The 11780-nt window shown below is 41.7% G+C and overlaps 1 protein-coding gene and 2 non-coding genes across 5 annotated transcripts; 1 reads left to right on the top strand and 2 right to left on the bottom strand.

Moving 5' to 3' along the window:
* Window positions 1-208: 208 nt before the first annotated feature.
* LOC145448943 (uncharacterized) lies at window positions 209-10025 on the top strand. Of its 3 annotated transcripts, none has more exons than XM_080327397.1 (7): window positions 209-347; window positions 1128-1260; window positions 2986-3079; window positions 3985-4087; window positions 7839-7943; window positions 8402-8544; window positions 8879-10025. In XM_080327397.1, exons 2-7 carry the CDS (start codon window positions 1194-1196, stop codon window positions 9090-9092), a joined length of 726 nt encoding a protein of 241 aa, XP_080183523.1. In that variant the 5' UTR covers window positions 209-347; window positions 1128-1193; the 3' UTR covers window positions 9093-10025. The 3 variants fall into 3 exon arrangements, with proteins under 3 accessions (XP_080183523.1, XP_080183522.1, XP_080183521.1); XM_080327396.1 differs by lacking the exon at window positions 209-347 and adding an exon at window positions 370-569 and having other exon boundaries at window positions 3001-3079; XM_080327395.1 differs by lacking the exon at window positions 209-347 and adding an exon at window positions 373-569.
* Window positions 4498-4568, bottom strand: Trnag-gcc (transfer RNA glycine (anticodon GCC)). Its single transcript has one exon. It is a non-coding gene; the product is annotated as a tRNA-Gly (tRNA).
* On the bottom strand, window positions 7509-7579 carry Trnag-gcc (transfer RNA glycine (anticodon GCC)). Its single transcript has one exon. It is a non-coding gene; the product is annotated as a tRNA-Gly (tRNA).
* Window positions 10026-11780: the final 1755 nt, after the last annotated feature.

Here is an 11780-nt window from a genome sequence, read left to right as displayed (position 1 = left end):
CGAGCAATCCAGCATGTCAAACGTCAATGGTGCTTCTGCTTATTATGAAATCAGATAGGCATATCTAGCCTTTGCGCTTCAACCTCTCAAAGGTGTCATGTCACACAATATCTCCGGCTTGGCATTATTCGAAAGCTTTCAATACAATCCGACACCAGTACCCTACAATAAAGCGACTACATTCTACTCGGGAAATAAACCATTCGGAGATCAGGTTATAGGTTGTTATGCCTTTGTCATTCTTTGTGGTATGACATTGTTTTGAGTCTCCACTGGCTCGCAACTAGATAGTAGAGTTTTGGGCGGAGCGACTACGGGGACTACACGAAGTAAAGAAATATCTGGTAGTAAGTACCAACTTCACAATTTATTGTCTCAACATTTGCGAACGAAGGCGATATAAAACGTGTGGACAATGGCTCGGATTTCATCCTCTGAGAGTCGTATTGGCTAGATGTTAGTTTAGCTAATAGCTAGCGTTCCGATGCGTGCTGGAAGTAAAGCTTATAGCTAATACAGTAACATAACGTATACTCAAAATGTCGAAGGTTGTTGCAAGTGCAAGAGCGGTAAGATAACCCTTTTGGTCAATTTATTTCAACAAGGATGTCTACGTTTTCGTTAACATTGCCCTTATATAGACCTTCAAAAACTAGATGCAAGTTTATGCGTGATGTGCTGGCGTAAAACTCGGCTAGACGAAATATAGCGATGTTCCAATACTTGCCATGTCATTCAAGATACAATCCACCAGTACTAGTACAGACGCATGACATGAATTTTCACTGTCTTGTGTCTGGTTGCATGATTAGGTTTAGGTGGATTTTCGGATAGCCAGAGATAGGCAACAATGATCTTATAATTATACGTACGCTTTAATCAGCATGAGACGGTTTCGAATCGTAGCGATGTTATAACCTAGTATGGGCCTATTTATACGCCTACGATCACGTACAGTGTTACGTAAAGGGCTTTCGACCTTTCGTGTATGCAGATGCTGAATTATAAGGTGCAGTCTGCCCCTGTTTTGTATGAGATCAACAAACGGTAACCTATCGCCCTATTCGAATTGAAACGTTTCATATCTACTTTTCTGTATGATAACCCGGTATTGTTACGTTCTATAGTCACCCGCCGCAGACGCTGCGAATCGACGCGATTGTTCGCCGCGCAGACATTCGTGGGCGATAAGAATGGAGTATCCATTGGAGTTCGGCAGGCTATCTCGACTTTCCTACCTAGGTATCGGACTGAGAAATGGTAAGCGATGTACAATAGTGTACAATCCTGTTATAGTACTAATGAAACCCAAGTGGTCTTGTATCCAAAGCCAACTTGGTCGCTTATATAATCCCTACACCAGTCTCACCGCCATGCAATGCGGACATGACGTTACACACGAATATAGAACATACCCCTATCGTGCACGCCATGTCTTAAATTGAATATAAAGTTGCAACTTCATTGCGTCACGGTATACTTATTCAGTACACAGAGGTGGTCAGTAACGAAATACTTCTACTTTTTCAGTGTAATCAAGTAGATTTTGCCTACTTGCGAACCGAGTGAAATATTTTATATTATAGTTCCGACGATCACATTTATAGTTGTAGTTGTAGTGTCATGGGCCATTTTGCGAAAATCCTGGGTTGTAACCATATCACAATGATCCTAGTTATTGTTTTGACTTGAGTCGAGTCGAGTCATTTTCAATGCATCACCAGGCTAAGTTCAAGTCACGGAGCAACGGGTCAAGTTCGAGTCGTAGTTTTGAGAATCGAGTCATTGTGCTAACTGTTCATTATCGAGTTCAAGTGGGGTTCAACTTTATTCTATGAAATACTTGGCTGATATAAAGACCTCGCATTCATAATATACCCAATTTTATCACTCGAAACATGTTTATTCAAACAGATAAAATACAGTCCTGATACACGAGACTTGAATCAAGTCATATAGATTGCAACTCACGTATTTAATACTGAAATTCACTCAAGTCGCGTCGAATCATTTTCCCTTAAGAAGATGACTCGAGTCAACGTAAAATTGCAACTCGAGTCTGAGTCAATAATAATCAATAATCGTCAGATTACATTTCCATCCGAACAAGACACACACAATGTACAATGCGATTAGACCAGGGGTTCTCAGCCCTTTCTTGGCCGTGGCCCATTTTCCGGTTTAAAAATGTGCTGTGGCCCACCTGATATACTAGAGTCATAATCCTGTTTAATGCGTTGTCATGGACAGCGCCCATAAGCCTATTTCTCTAAAATATGCGCATTTTCTCTAACTGAAGATATTTAAATCTCAATCTCCCGGGATATGAAATCGCGCGAAGCGCGAAAAGAAATTTCAAGTTGAATAAATGTCGTCCAACAAACGACCAACGAGATAATCTTGGGCTCCTTCGAGCTCCCCCAATTGGGGGTGTGGGTGCGGCAGTTACGGCCCTGGTATATCATAAGCTAAAACTCCTAGGTAGATTATTTTCGTCCGCTGCTCCATTCGCGTCGCGAAACACAATGATCAGATCCCCGCACCGTGTGATCGGGACTTTAGTGATACTATTGTGGGGAATATTATAATCATTCTGGGCCAGCATCAAACAATTAATTGGTGAATGGGGTACTATAGGGAAGTGAAGAAAGATTTTTCAATATGCATGATGTACTTTGTCCGTCTTGTACCAAAACACTTGAAGTTGGATGTCAGAATATTCAATCCAATGATACAATCAATTCCTGTGACTCTTTCATTATGTACACTTATTTCCAGGCCGGACATTTCAAACCGACTTCAATGATTAATGAGCTCCGATAAATCCACAATTCCTATATTAAATAGGAATTCACAGCATTACTTCTACGTACGTAGCGACTATATGACTACGTTGAACAACTCTGCTTACACGATTTGCCACAATCTACATAATAATCCAATGACATAGGCCTACTCATTATTTCGGGTTAACCATCTCTTCAGAACTCCAAATTCCAGAATGGGATTTCAAAAGCACGATTGATACTAAGCCGACAGGGCGACTGTTTCTGCAGAAGTCTCCCAGAAATTTTTACACGTAAGTCAAAGCATATTTATACCCGAATCACTTCAATATTGCTCGATACTCCAATTTGCAATCAGCCTGGTGATATACTGAAGACCTTGTACAGTGTTTTGATGTCCTCGTGACCGTGACTTGCCTCATTATGGTTGCGTCACGACCGGAGGCGTATCGTTGGGTTATATTTTTTCATCTGAACAAATCACACACAATGTACAATGCCATAAGACACAATGCGATGTCATGAACAGATAGGAGGATGTCGAACGACAGGCATTAGTAGCGATCCTTCACTCTAACATCCACCTCGGCCTAGAGTGCCCGATGTCACAGCTAGTTCTTTTCGATGTTGATCGTTTTAAAGCCGCGGCCCTTTCTACTAGTTCTTTCCATTCCTTGTGAGTGCTTTCTTTCGTCGGATCTTTTTCTGGGCTTTTTTGTCGCCGTAAGAACGGCAACGGCGGGGAAGAGGAGCCCAGATAAACCTCCGACGGGAATCGAATAGGGTCCGTCAGATTGGTGGTCGCTTATTGTTACCACTACGTTCTATCCTTAATGAGAATGTTGAAACTGTGGACTCCCGATTCGATGGTTAGTCATAGAAAACCATAGTGGTGGCATGACAATTTATGTGGCGTCAGAAGACTGTCGAAACGCTCATACGATTCGTGAATGATAGCGGTGAACTGAAAAGACACTTCAACATCATAAGTTTGGGAATTGCTCGTGTCCTTCGTTCCATTGAAACCCGACTCATAAATTAACCTAATGAAGCTCTCTCACGCTTCTGAATTTTATTAATACATTCTATAATAGGTAATACACGCGGTATTGCCAACTTATCATAAGTAGTTATTGAGATAAACAAGCGATGTCAGAATTAACTGAATTGCACTCATATACTCTCACTAATTCTGCAGAACGGAATTGAAGCGGGACATGGTGGACAACGATAAGCGATTGAAATCGGCGATGAAGAACCACCGGAAAGTAATGTTAAAGAAATCTCAGCAACTAGAAAGGGTGTGTAAATGAGTCATGCAAAGCAGATATATTTGAAAAAGTTACAGGATCAACATCAAGTGCAATAAGAAAACTGCTTTGGCCGGGAACCGAGCCCGGGTCTCCCACGTTGCAAGGGAGAAATCTACCACTGAATTATCCTCTAAAAATTATTATGTTATTATTATTATTATGGTCTCATAGGAATAATATATAATCCAATATCCAATTAGATCACATGAACCCAAATGATAAGTATGGAGTGTATGAAGTTATCATATATATTTATATAGCTTCAAGGAAACTTTAGTCGGTATCGGAACGCCAGATGTTATCGTATGTACTACAGGTGCAAGAATTAGCCGTATCGTCAATTTGAATTTGTAAGTTTAATACTGTAATAATTAATTCCTCAATATATTACACAAAACTGCATCGGCCGGGAATCGAACCCGGGCCTCCCGCGTGGCAGGCGAGAATTCTACCACTGAACCACCGATGCGATGTCGCAACGGGGTGGCTTCTATATTTATCAATAAAACAGCTCAACGGGTTGAACGAGGTTGTTAGGCGTTCCGATTCACGACACACAGTCTCATCTCTTCGGCTGCTACGCGCAATGAGTAATGATCGACTAACTCAACTTGCCAATGCGATCGCCAGTGACCACGAGTCACTGGCGTAGCAGCATGTGCTGCCGCCCCCCTCAGTAGACCGCAGCAAATTTCTACATAGATTCATGTTCAATTATTCAAGCAATCTTTTCAAAAAATATATTACAAATAATATGCCGCGTCTCAGCCTCACCGTCTCAACGTTAATAACGCCAAAAATAATAAAGACAAGAAATAGCGAACGAATGTATTTCATTTTCGAGTCTTAATTAACACTTGTATAAATTTAAGCCCAATCTGTCAATCTGACAATTATAACCAATAATATTAGGATCTTGGTTGCTTTCACACCCTATTTAGCGTCCACTTGCAACGTAATAATTTTATTTATTACACGAGCTTTCGGAGCTCCGCTCCTTCTTCAGGTGTTAAAATGAAAATAACGCAAAGCGATTCTGGATTCAAACATATACGCGTATTGTGACATCACAGAGAAGATAACTATCAGGCCTAAAAAGTTTGTACCTTTGTGACGTCATAGACAATATAATCGAAATTGTAATTTGAAAGGACTACAGCAAGTTATGGCACTGAAAATGAGGTTTGAAAGCGTATATACAATGATTAAATACATATGCACCGAATTTCTCAACTGCAGATTCGCATGGTGTAATGTGACATGCACCCCCGATCTATATTAAGCCCTTGATGGAACGTATTGAATTGGTCGATGTATTTCTGTTCAGTGGCCTTGCGCAGGGTTGAGTCCAACTTATACAGTTCCTAGGACCGGTTTACCTTCACAGCTATCTCGGTCTGCTGTACCAAATCGTAACTAGGGCTGGGCACAATGATTCGAGTACTCCAATCTGATGATTCAAGTCGAGTAGTAAAAGACGATTTTTTTCGAGTACTGAAATTATACGCTCCTCGCCATTGATGTTAATTTATCAACGATAATTATAGTTTCGATACTATTTTCCACTGTGGAAGCCTTGAAACATTGATTGGCCGTATCGCAGCATACAAAACATGTAGTGCAAAGTTATTAAGTTTAGTGGAAATACCACATTTCAGAAGTCATGATCACCCCTCAACATTGTCACAAAATGCAATGAAATCAGTATGGTCGAAAAAATACCAAAGTATCTTTAATGTGATGTATAACAGGCATTATATTCTTTGTGGTGGGATAAAAGGTACATATTTTAACTGTGACATATGGCATTCTGTTTTGACCTCATATAGAGGGATACTGGAATACTCGACTCGACTCGACTCGACTCGAAGCATATTATTATTAACAAGTGATTCAGAATCGAATCACTCAGGTACTCGATTTTGCCAAACCCCAATCGTAACCCAAAGTATAGATCACTAACCTACGGCTAGGTGGGCAACTTAGTTGTCACACTTGAATACCCACTACCCAGACACTACTGATGGACAGGTAAAAGCAGCATAATTGGTCATGGTCATCCTATAGTTGGCAAGGCCCTCCATGCGGTCAAATTTAACAATACTGATCGTAATCGAAAGCTATCGTTGCCCTGATTCCGGAAATACAATTTAAATCCTGGTTTGAAAATCGGCAATTTTCCGAATAATCGCTCGATATAATTTCCATTATCATGGTCGATTGGTCATTGTGTTCCGATTGTTAGGAGTAGTTCCATTGTCATGTTAACATATTCCAAATCAGCGCGACACTAGCTTTCGATTGAGACCAGTCTGATTAAATTTTAGCTCCCGGGACGCCAGCTATATAGGACTACCAATTACGCTGCTTTTAGCCGGCTGTGTAGTGTACACTGTGCACTAGGGCTCTTCAAAAATGACTTTTTTTCTCAAAACGCACTGGCTACTTGATAAAATTGTTAGGTTGCTTAATTTAAGCCTACACACCAAATTTGGTTCAATTCCAACCAGTAGCCGCATTGCTACAGGAGAAGAAAGTTTCTATTCATTATATAAAAATAAAAACAAAAAATTCGAAAATTTTCTGTTCACCCCATGAAAGTGTTAGGTTGTATATAGAAACGATGTTCATCAAATTTTGTTAAATCCCGAACAGTGGAAGCGGAGTTATTGCCGTCGAAAAATTTGGATTTGAATAAAATAGTATTTACGGTGAGGACCACTATAATATATAATTTAAGAATTGGTGTGCACTGTGCACTGTGCAGCCTCATTTTGCCGCCCCCTTGGAACCTGCCGCCCCTGGCGCAGAGCCAGAACCGCCAGGTGGCTGCTACCCCACTGCCACGAGTTCCTACATGTGTGGCAAGATATTTGAAAGCAATGTTGCGAAGTCATTCATTTAAGATACCCATTCATTATATCATTCTCACAAAACCCTCGCAACTAGTGTTAGCCTACCATATTTTGGAAATCTGAAAAGAGGACACTTTTTCAAAATTTTCAGACTAACAATACTGTAGTGAAATCCGGAAAAATGGTAAATTTTTCCCGACTTTGTGGTCAATTGACTGAAAAAAAAGGTCAACTTTCCGGCTCAGCTCCCGATCGTTACTTCATCCCAGTTACTGCGCATCCCAGTAAAATTTTACCCTATATTTATAACCAAAATTTTCCAAAAAAAGGGAAAATTCCCAAAAAAGGGACATTTGGGCGTCCTCCAAGGACACTTTCAAAAAATTCAGGACATTAATCCTCTTGAAAGAGAACATATGGTAACCCTACTCGTAACAAAAAGGCCAGGGACCCTGTGGTCTATGGGTTTCTTGGGGCCCGCGGAGTAGTTTTGCGGGGTCATCCATTAAAGGTCAATGTTAAAACTACACAAATAAATTAGTAACCGAGAAAAGTGCATTGGCCGGGAATCGCACCCGGGCCTCCCGCGTGGCAGGCGAGAATTCTACCACTGAACCACCAATGCGACGTGTCACGTATGTCGAAGCATTTTTACACTAACCAGAACCACTTGAACTGGATGTCTTTTGATATTTACTGTTCATGTTGACATTCCCAAGCATATCAGACATGGGAAAATTCAAACTATTCTATCATGCGATGGTGCTGACGGCTGTTTCGTACTATTCTAATTGGCATCACATGACAGCGAACACGATCAACAATGCCCGAAGGGTATGCTTCTCAATTTTGACGACTCTGCTGTCAATTCCCGTACATTTTAGGATATGAGGGAGCACGAGAAACCGTATGTTTGCCATAGAGGAAACATAAGATCTCGATTCGGCGAGAAATTCGAAAAACTGCCATCATCTCTCCGAGCCAGGATGGTGAGTATGGTTAGCCAGAACCACCCTCAAGTAAAACCGGTACTTGCCAAGAATTTTGGAGACTTGGGCCCGTGGGATAATGTAACCACTAGTATAGAGGTATTTAAATTCATACATATATATAAGCATCACCAATTTTCCCTAATTAGGCCAGGCAAATCATTATCACACCGGCATCGACCATGATGAGTGTGTCGTCGACGATCCCTCTCTCATTACTTTTAACCTGTTGCACACAACCATTTGGCGGGCGATGATATAAGTAGACCTCTAGCGCCACCCATATAAGCCGTCACGTAGACAGACCCTCCTGTGGTTCACGCTAACGCCGCTAGGCTACTTATGAGATGCAGTGCCAATCATGAAGAAAATGATTGTGAATTCCCAAAAATCCTGGCGTTGCACATCACGACAATGCGGCTGCATATATCCTTGTGAAAATATATATTCATCATCAGGGAAGTACCGTCACTCAAACTACCAACACCGCCGTGCCCATGACGGTTATGGATGCTGAGACTTTGGTGTCTGAACAATATGTGGTCTACAGAAGGTGTAACAAAACGTACAAGGAAAGCAGGAACTCGGAAACCTCTTGCAGGTATTGAATATCGCATTTTGATATAGTTTGTCGGTCTTCATTATATTTTCCTTGCTACCAAGCCTGTCCTATTCTATATCTCCAGATCTATACGGATCTTTCAATTTCTGAAGCAGTGAACTACCGATTAACTGCCAAAAAGTATGCAAGCCCTCAATCAATCTATCTTTCGAAATTACTTACCTGATTACTGTCCATACCTTCCGTTTTGTACTTCCAGTAGTTTTGCACGTCTTCGAAATCGCTACTTCCATTTGAGTAGAAATTTGCTGCGTTATCTCCGCTTGTAGGCTACTTGAGTAGCCACGCTGAGTAATTTGACCATCTTTGTTAGATATCACCACGGACCGATTATCGCAGTATTCGGCGGCATGTGTCAAAACTGCGGAATGCTAGACCACACGGAGGGATGCGTCGTTGGCTTTCACACAAGGAAGAAACAACAAACTTTTCCGCCTCCTAGTAAACGACTAACCAACCGATCCCCGATCAAAGGCAAACCGAAAAGACTGCCCGATATGATGGAGGACGAAGGAGTACAGGCTTAGTGCCCGAGGAATATCCCAGAGCCTGTTGGTATTGATATTCCCCACCGGGAACTGTACGACGGCAAATGCGAGCCATCAAGCGTCTCTATATGTCATGTGCATTTTAATTTATTGGTAGCCTATGTATGTATCTTCTTACTAGCTTTGAGCATATGGAAAACTACCGTCATATACGGAAGAGACGACACTGGCATATTTCGTTCCGCAAACCAACATCATCAATATCTGAAAGATATTTGTTCGGTATTTTTTTTTTTTTTTGGGGGGGGGGGGGGGGTTAGAATTCTTCTATTGTTTTTATCCGATAATGTTACTGCAGGAATGGATGTATAACTGCTTATTGTAAAGTCATTTTAATTTAAATGAGGCGTTCCGATTTAAGCAATTCAACAATGGTTGCTCCTTTGCTGTGTGTGTTACTGTATCGACATCAGTCACAATACTATACAAAATGTAGCGAAACAATCAGATAAGTTCATTGGTCGGAAATGGAACCCGGGTACCGTGGGGTATTGTTAGCGCTCTACCACTGACCCACCAATGCAGCGCCTTTCACACGGCTAGTAGTTCCGAAATGGAAAAGTTCACTCGAAAAACTGCTCTAGTGAAGGTAAATAGGATCTACTCCAGTGGTTCCTAAACGGTGGGGAATTCAATGCTTTCTGGCGGATAATAGACGTTACCAGTTAATTGCTCTGGAATATATGTATCGAAAGTGTGCCTGAACGATCAGCAGTGAGAAGACCTGGGCCGAGAAGGAATGCCCTTCTGGTGACCCAAAACTTCGATGCATATGCAGTATACATATATGTTTAATTGGCTAAATGGCTGGCGCCGAATGTTCCTGTCCTGGCAATTTGAACCCCACAGGACAATAAATGCCATCCTTCAGGAAATATAATTATTTACCAGTACAACAATACCAATTTGAAATCGTGTGTGCCTTTTAGTTTTAGCGATTTCCATATCTTTTGACATAGCAGATATAGGAGATCACGAAACAGCACAATGTAACGAAGTCAATATACCAACGGTTCCGCCCGAAGATGTTCAATTCTTATTTAGGGGTCCTACCTTTTCCAACACACCTCACTCACCTCCACCGGCAAATCTGATTACATAAGCAGAGAGAGGATAAAAATTGATAGCAAAATATATGCGATTCCTGATCATATTGGCCGATTCAAACACGAATTATATAAATTTTTCGCGCCTCGCACGTTTAGTCGAAATAAGGCAACGCACTAAACAGTAGACTCAATGTAGCTGATAAGTTGCAGCGAAAAGCGTACAGGCTCAGCGGGGCTGAAGGGGTGCTAGAGGAGCAAGAACAACGTTTTTTTGCGTGGCTGACAAAGTGCTGTTACGGTCCTTCTGGAAATGAAGGCTCGGAATAAATCTGAAGTGGGGAATGAAGACAAAAAGGTTGGGAACCACTGATCTACTCAATATAATATGCCAGTGACGTGTGGTCAGGGGAGGAACGTCAGGAAGTGCCTCACCCGTCGTTAGGGTGGGTAAAATTAATTGTGAAATCTTTCAACGATTTTTGGTATTTGCTATCGATGTTCATGAATTTAAAAAATTAATTGAACTGAACATTTGAATTGAAATGAACAATTGAATTGAACATTTGTAAACCCAAAATCATCCAATTTGCATGGTTATTGTTCACAAATATGGCGTGAAAGGAGAGATGAAACGCAGGTGAGTCACTAGATGAATTTAGCCTCACTTGCGATAGCGCAATTCATATAGTTAACAGCTCAGAATTTGTTATAACTGGTATTAATCGAATTCTCTTTTCGTACTGATTCCGAAAATGTAAATATTAGTGTCAGAGCTGCAGAAGCCCCTCTAAAGCAGTGATTCCCAACATGTGGTACGCGTACCATTAGTGGTACGCGAAGGTCCTCCAGGTGGTACGCGAGTAGATTCTGTTTTTTTTTCGACCAAAGGGAGTTATTAGTTCACGTGGGGTTGATTTTGAGTTGTTTTGAAGCCGTCGTCGTCGTGGTAAGGTGCGTCCGTGGTAAGGAAGCCTACGTCGAAGAAACGAAACCGACTTGTTGCCCCCATGCATGACTTTCGATGCGGTGTGAGCAAACGTATGCCACCATAGTGTCCTATATGGTGTGGACCAGGGCTTTGGAGCAGCCGTAAATTAAAACTGCTCCAGCTCCGGCTCCGGAGCACTCTTCTATCTTTCATTAGCTCCGGCTCCAGCTCCGGAGCCGCATTTTTTCCACTGCTCCGGCTCCAGCTCCGGCTCCGGCTCTGAAATTATCGAATGGGCCTGTCTATATCAAGGGTGGCCAACCCGCGGGTCGAATGCGGCCCGCGAGGGAGTTTTGCGTGCCCGCGAGGTAATTTCCTATTATATTATCGAAAATGAATTGCTCAGATTGTGCACTTGCAATGCCAACCAAAAATTACAATTCTGGCTGCGACACTTGGGATGTTGATGACTAAATTATCAGTTCCGACTTCCGACGCATTGGCAGATCCAGGGTCCAGTCACATGTTCAGTAAATCGTCGTACATTACAATAAACTAAAATAGTAGCGAAATTTTTCTTCGCGCTTCGCGTGTTTAATTATCACGCGATTTCTTGTTTGGTAGCCTACCTCCTACTGAAAATAAAAAAACGCCTAATTTACCCGATTGAGACTAACTGTATTCGCAGTT

Source organism: Botryllus schlosseri, chromosome 10 (assembly GCF_051294905.1).
Source record: "Botryllus schlosseri isolate E-star chromosome 10, Bs_hap1, whole genome shotgun sequence".
Lineage (NCBI taxonomy): Eukaryota > Metazoa > Chordata > Ascidiacea > Stolidobranchia > Styelidae > Botryllus > Botryllus schlosseri.
This window is presented reverse-complemented; position numbering and strand designations above follow the sequence as displayed.

Coding starts and splice junctions, on each gene's coding strand:
- LOC145448943 (XM_080327395.1), top strand. CDS start 540: ATGTCGAAGGTTGTTGCAAGTGCAAGAGCG. Junction 1,261..2,985: donor AGGTATCGGACTGAGAAATG/GTAAGCGATGTA, acceptor CCATCTCTTCAG/AACTCCAAATTCCAGAATGG. Junction 4,088..7,838: donor AATCTCAGCAACTAGAAAGG/GTGTGTAAATGA, acceptor CGTACATTTTAG/GATATGAGGGAGCACGAGAA.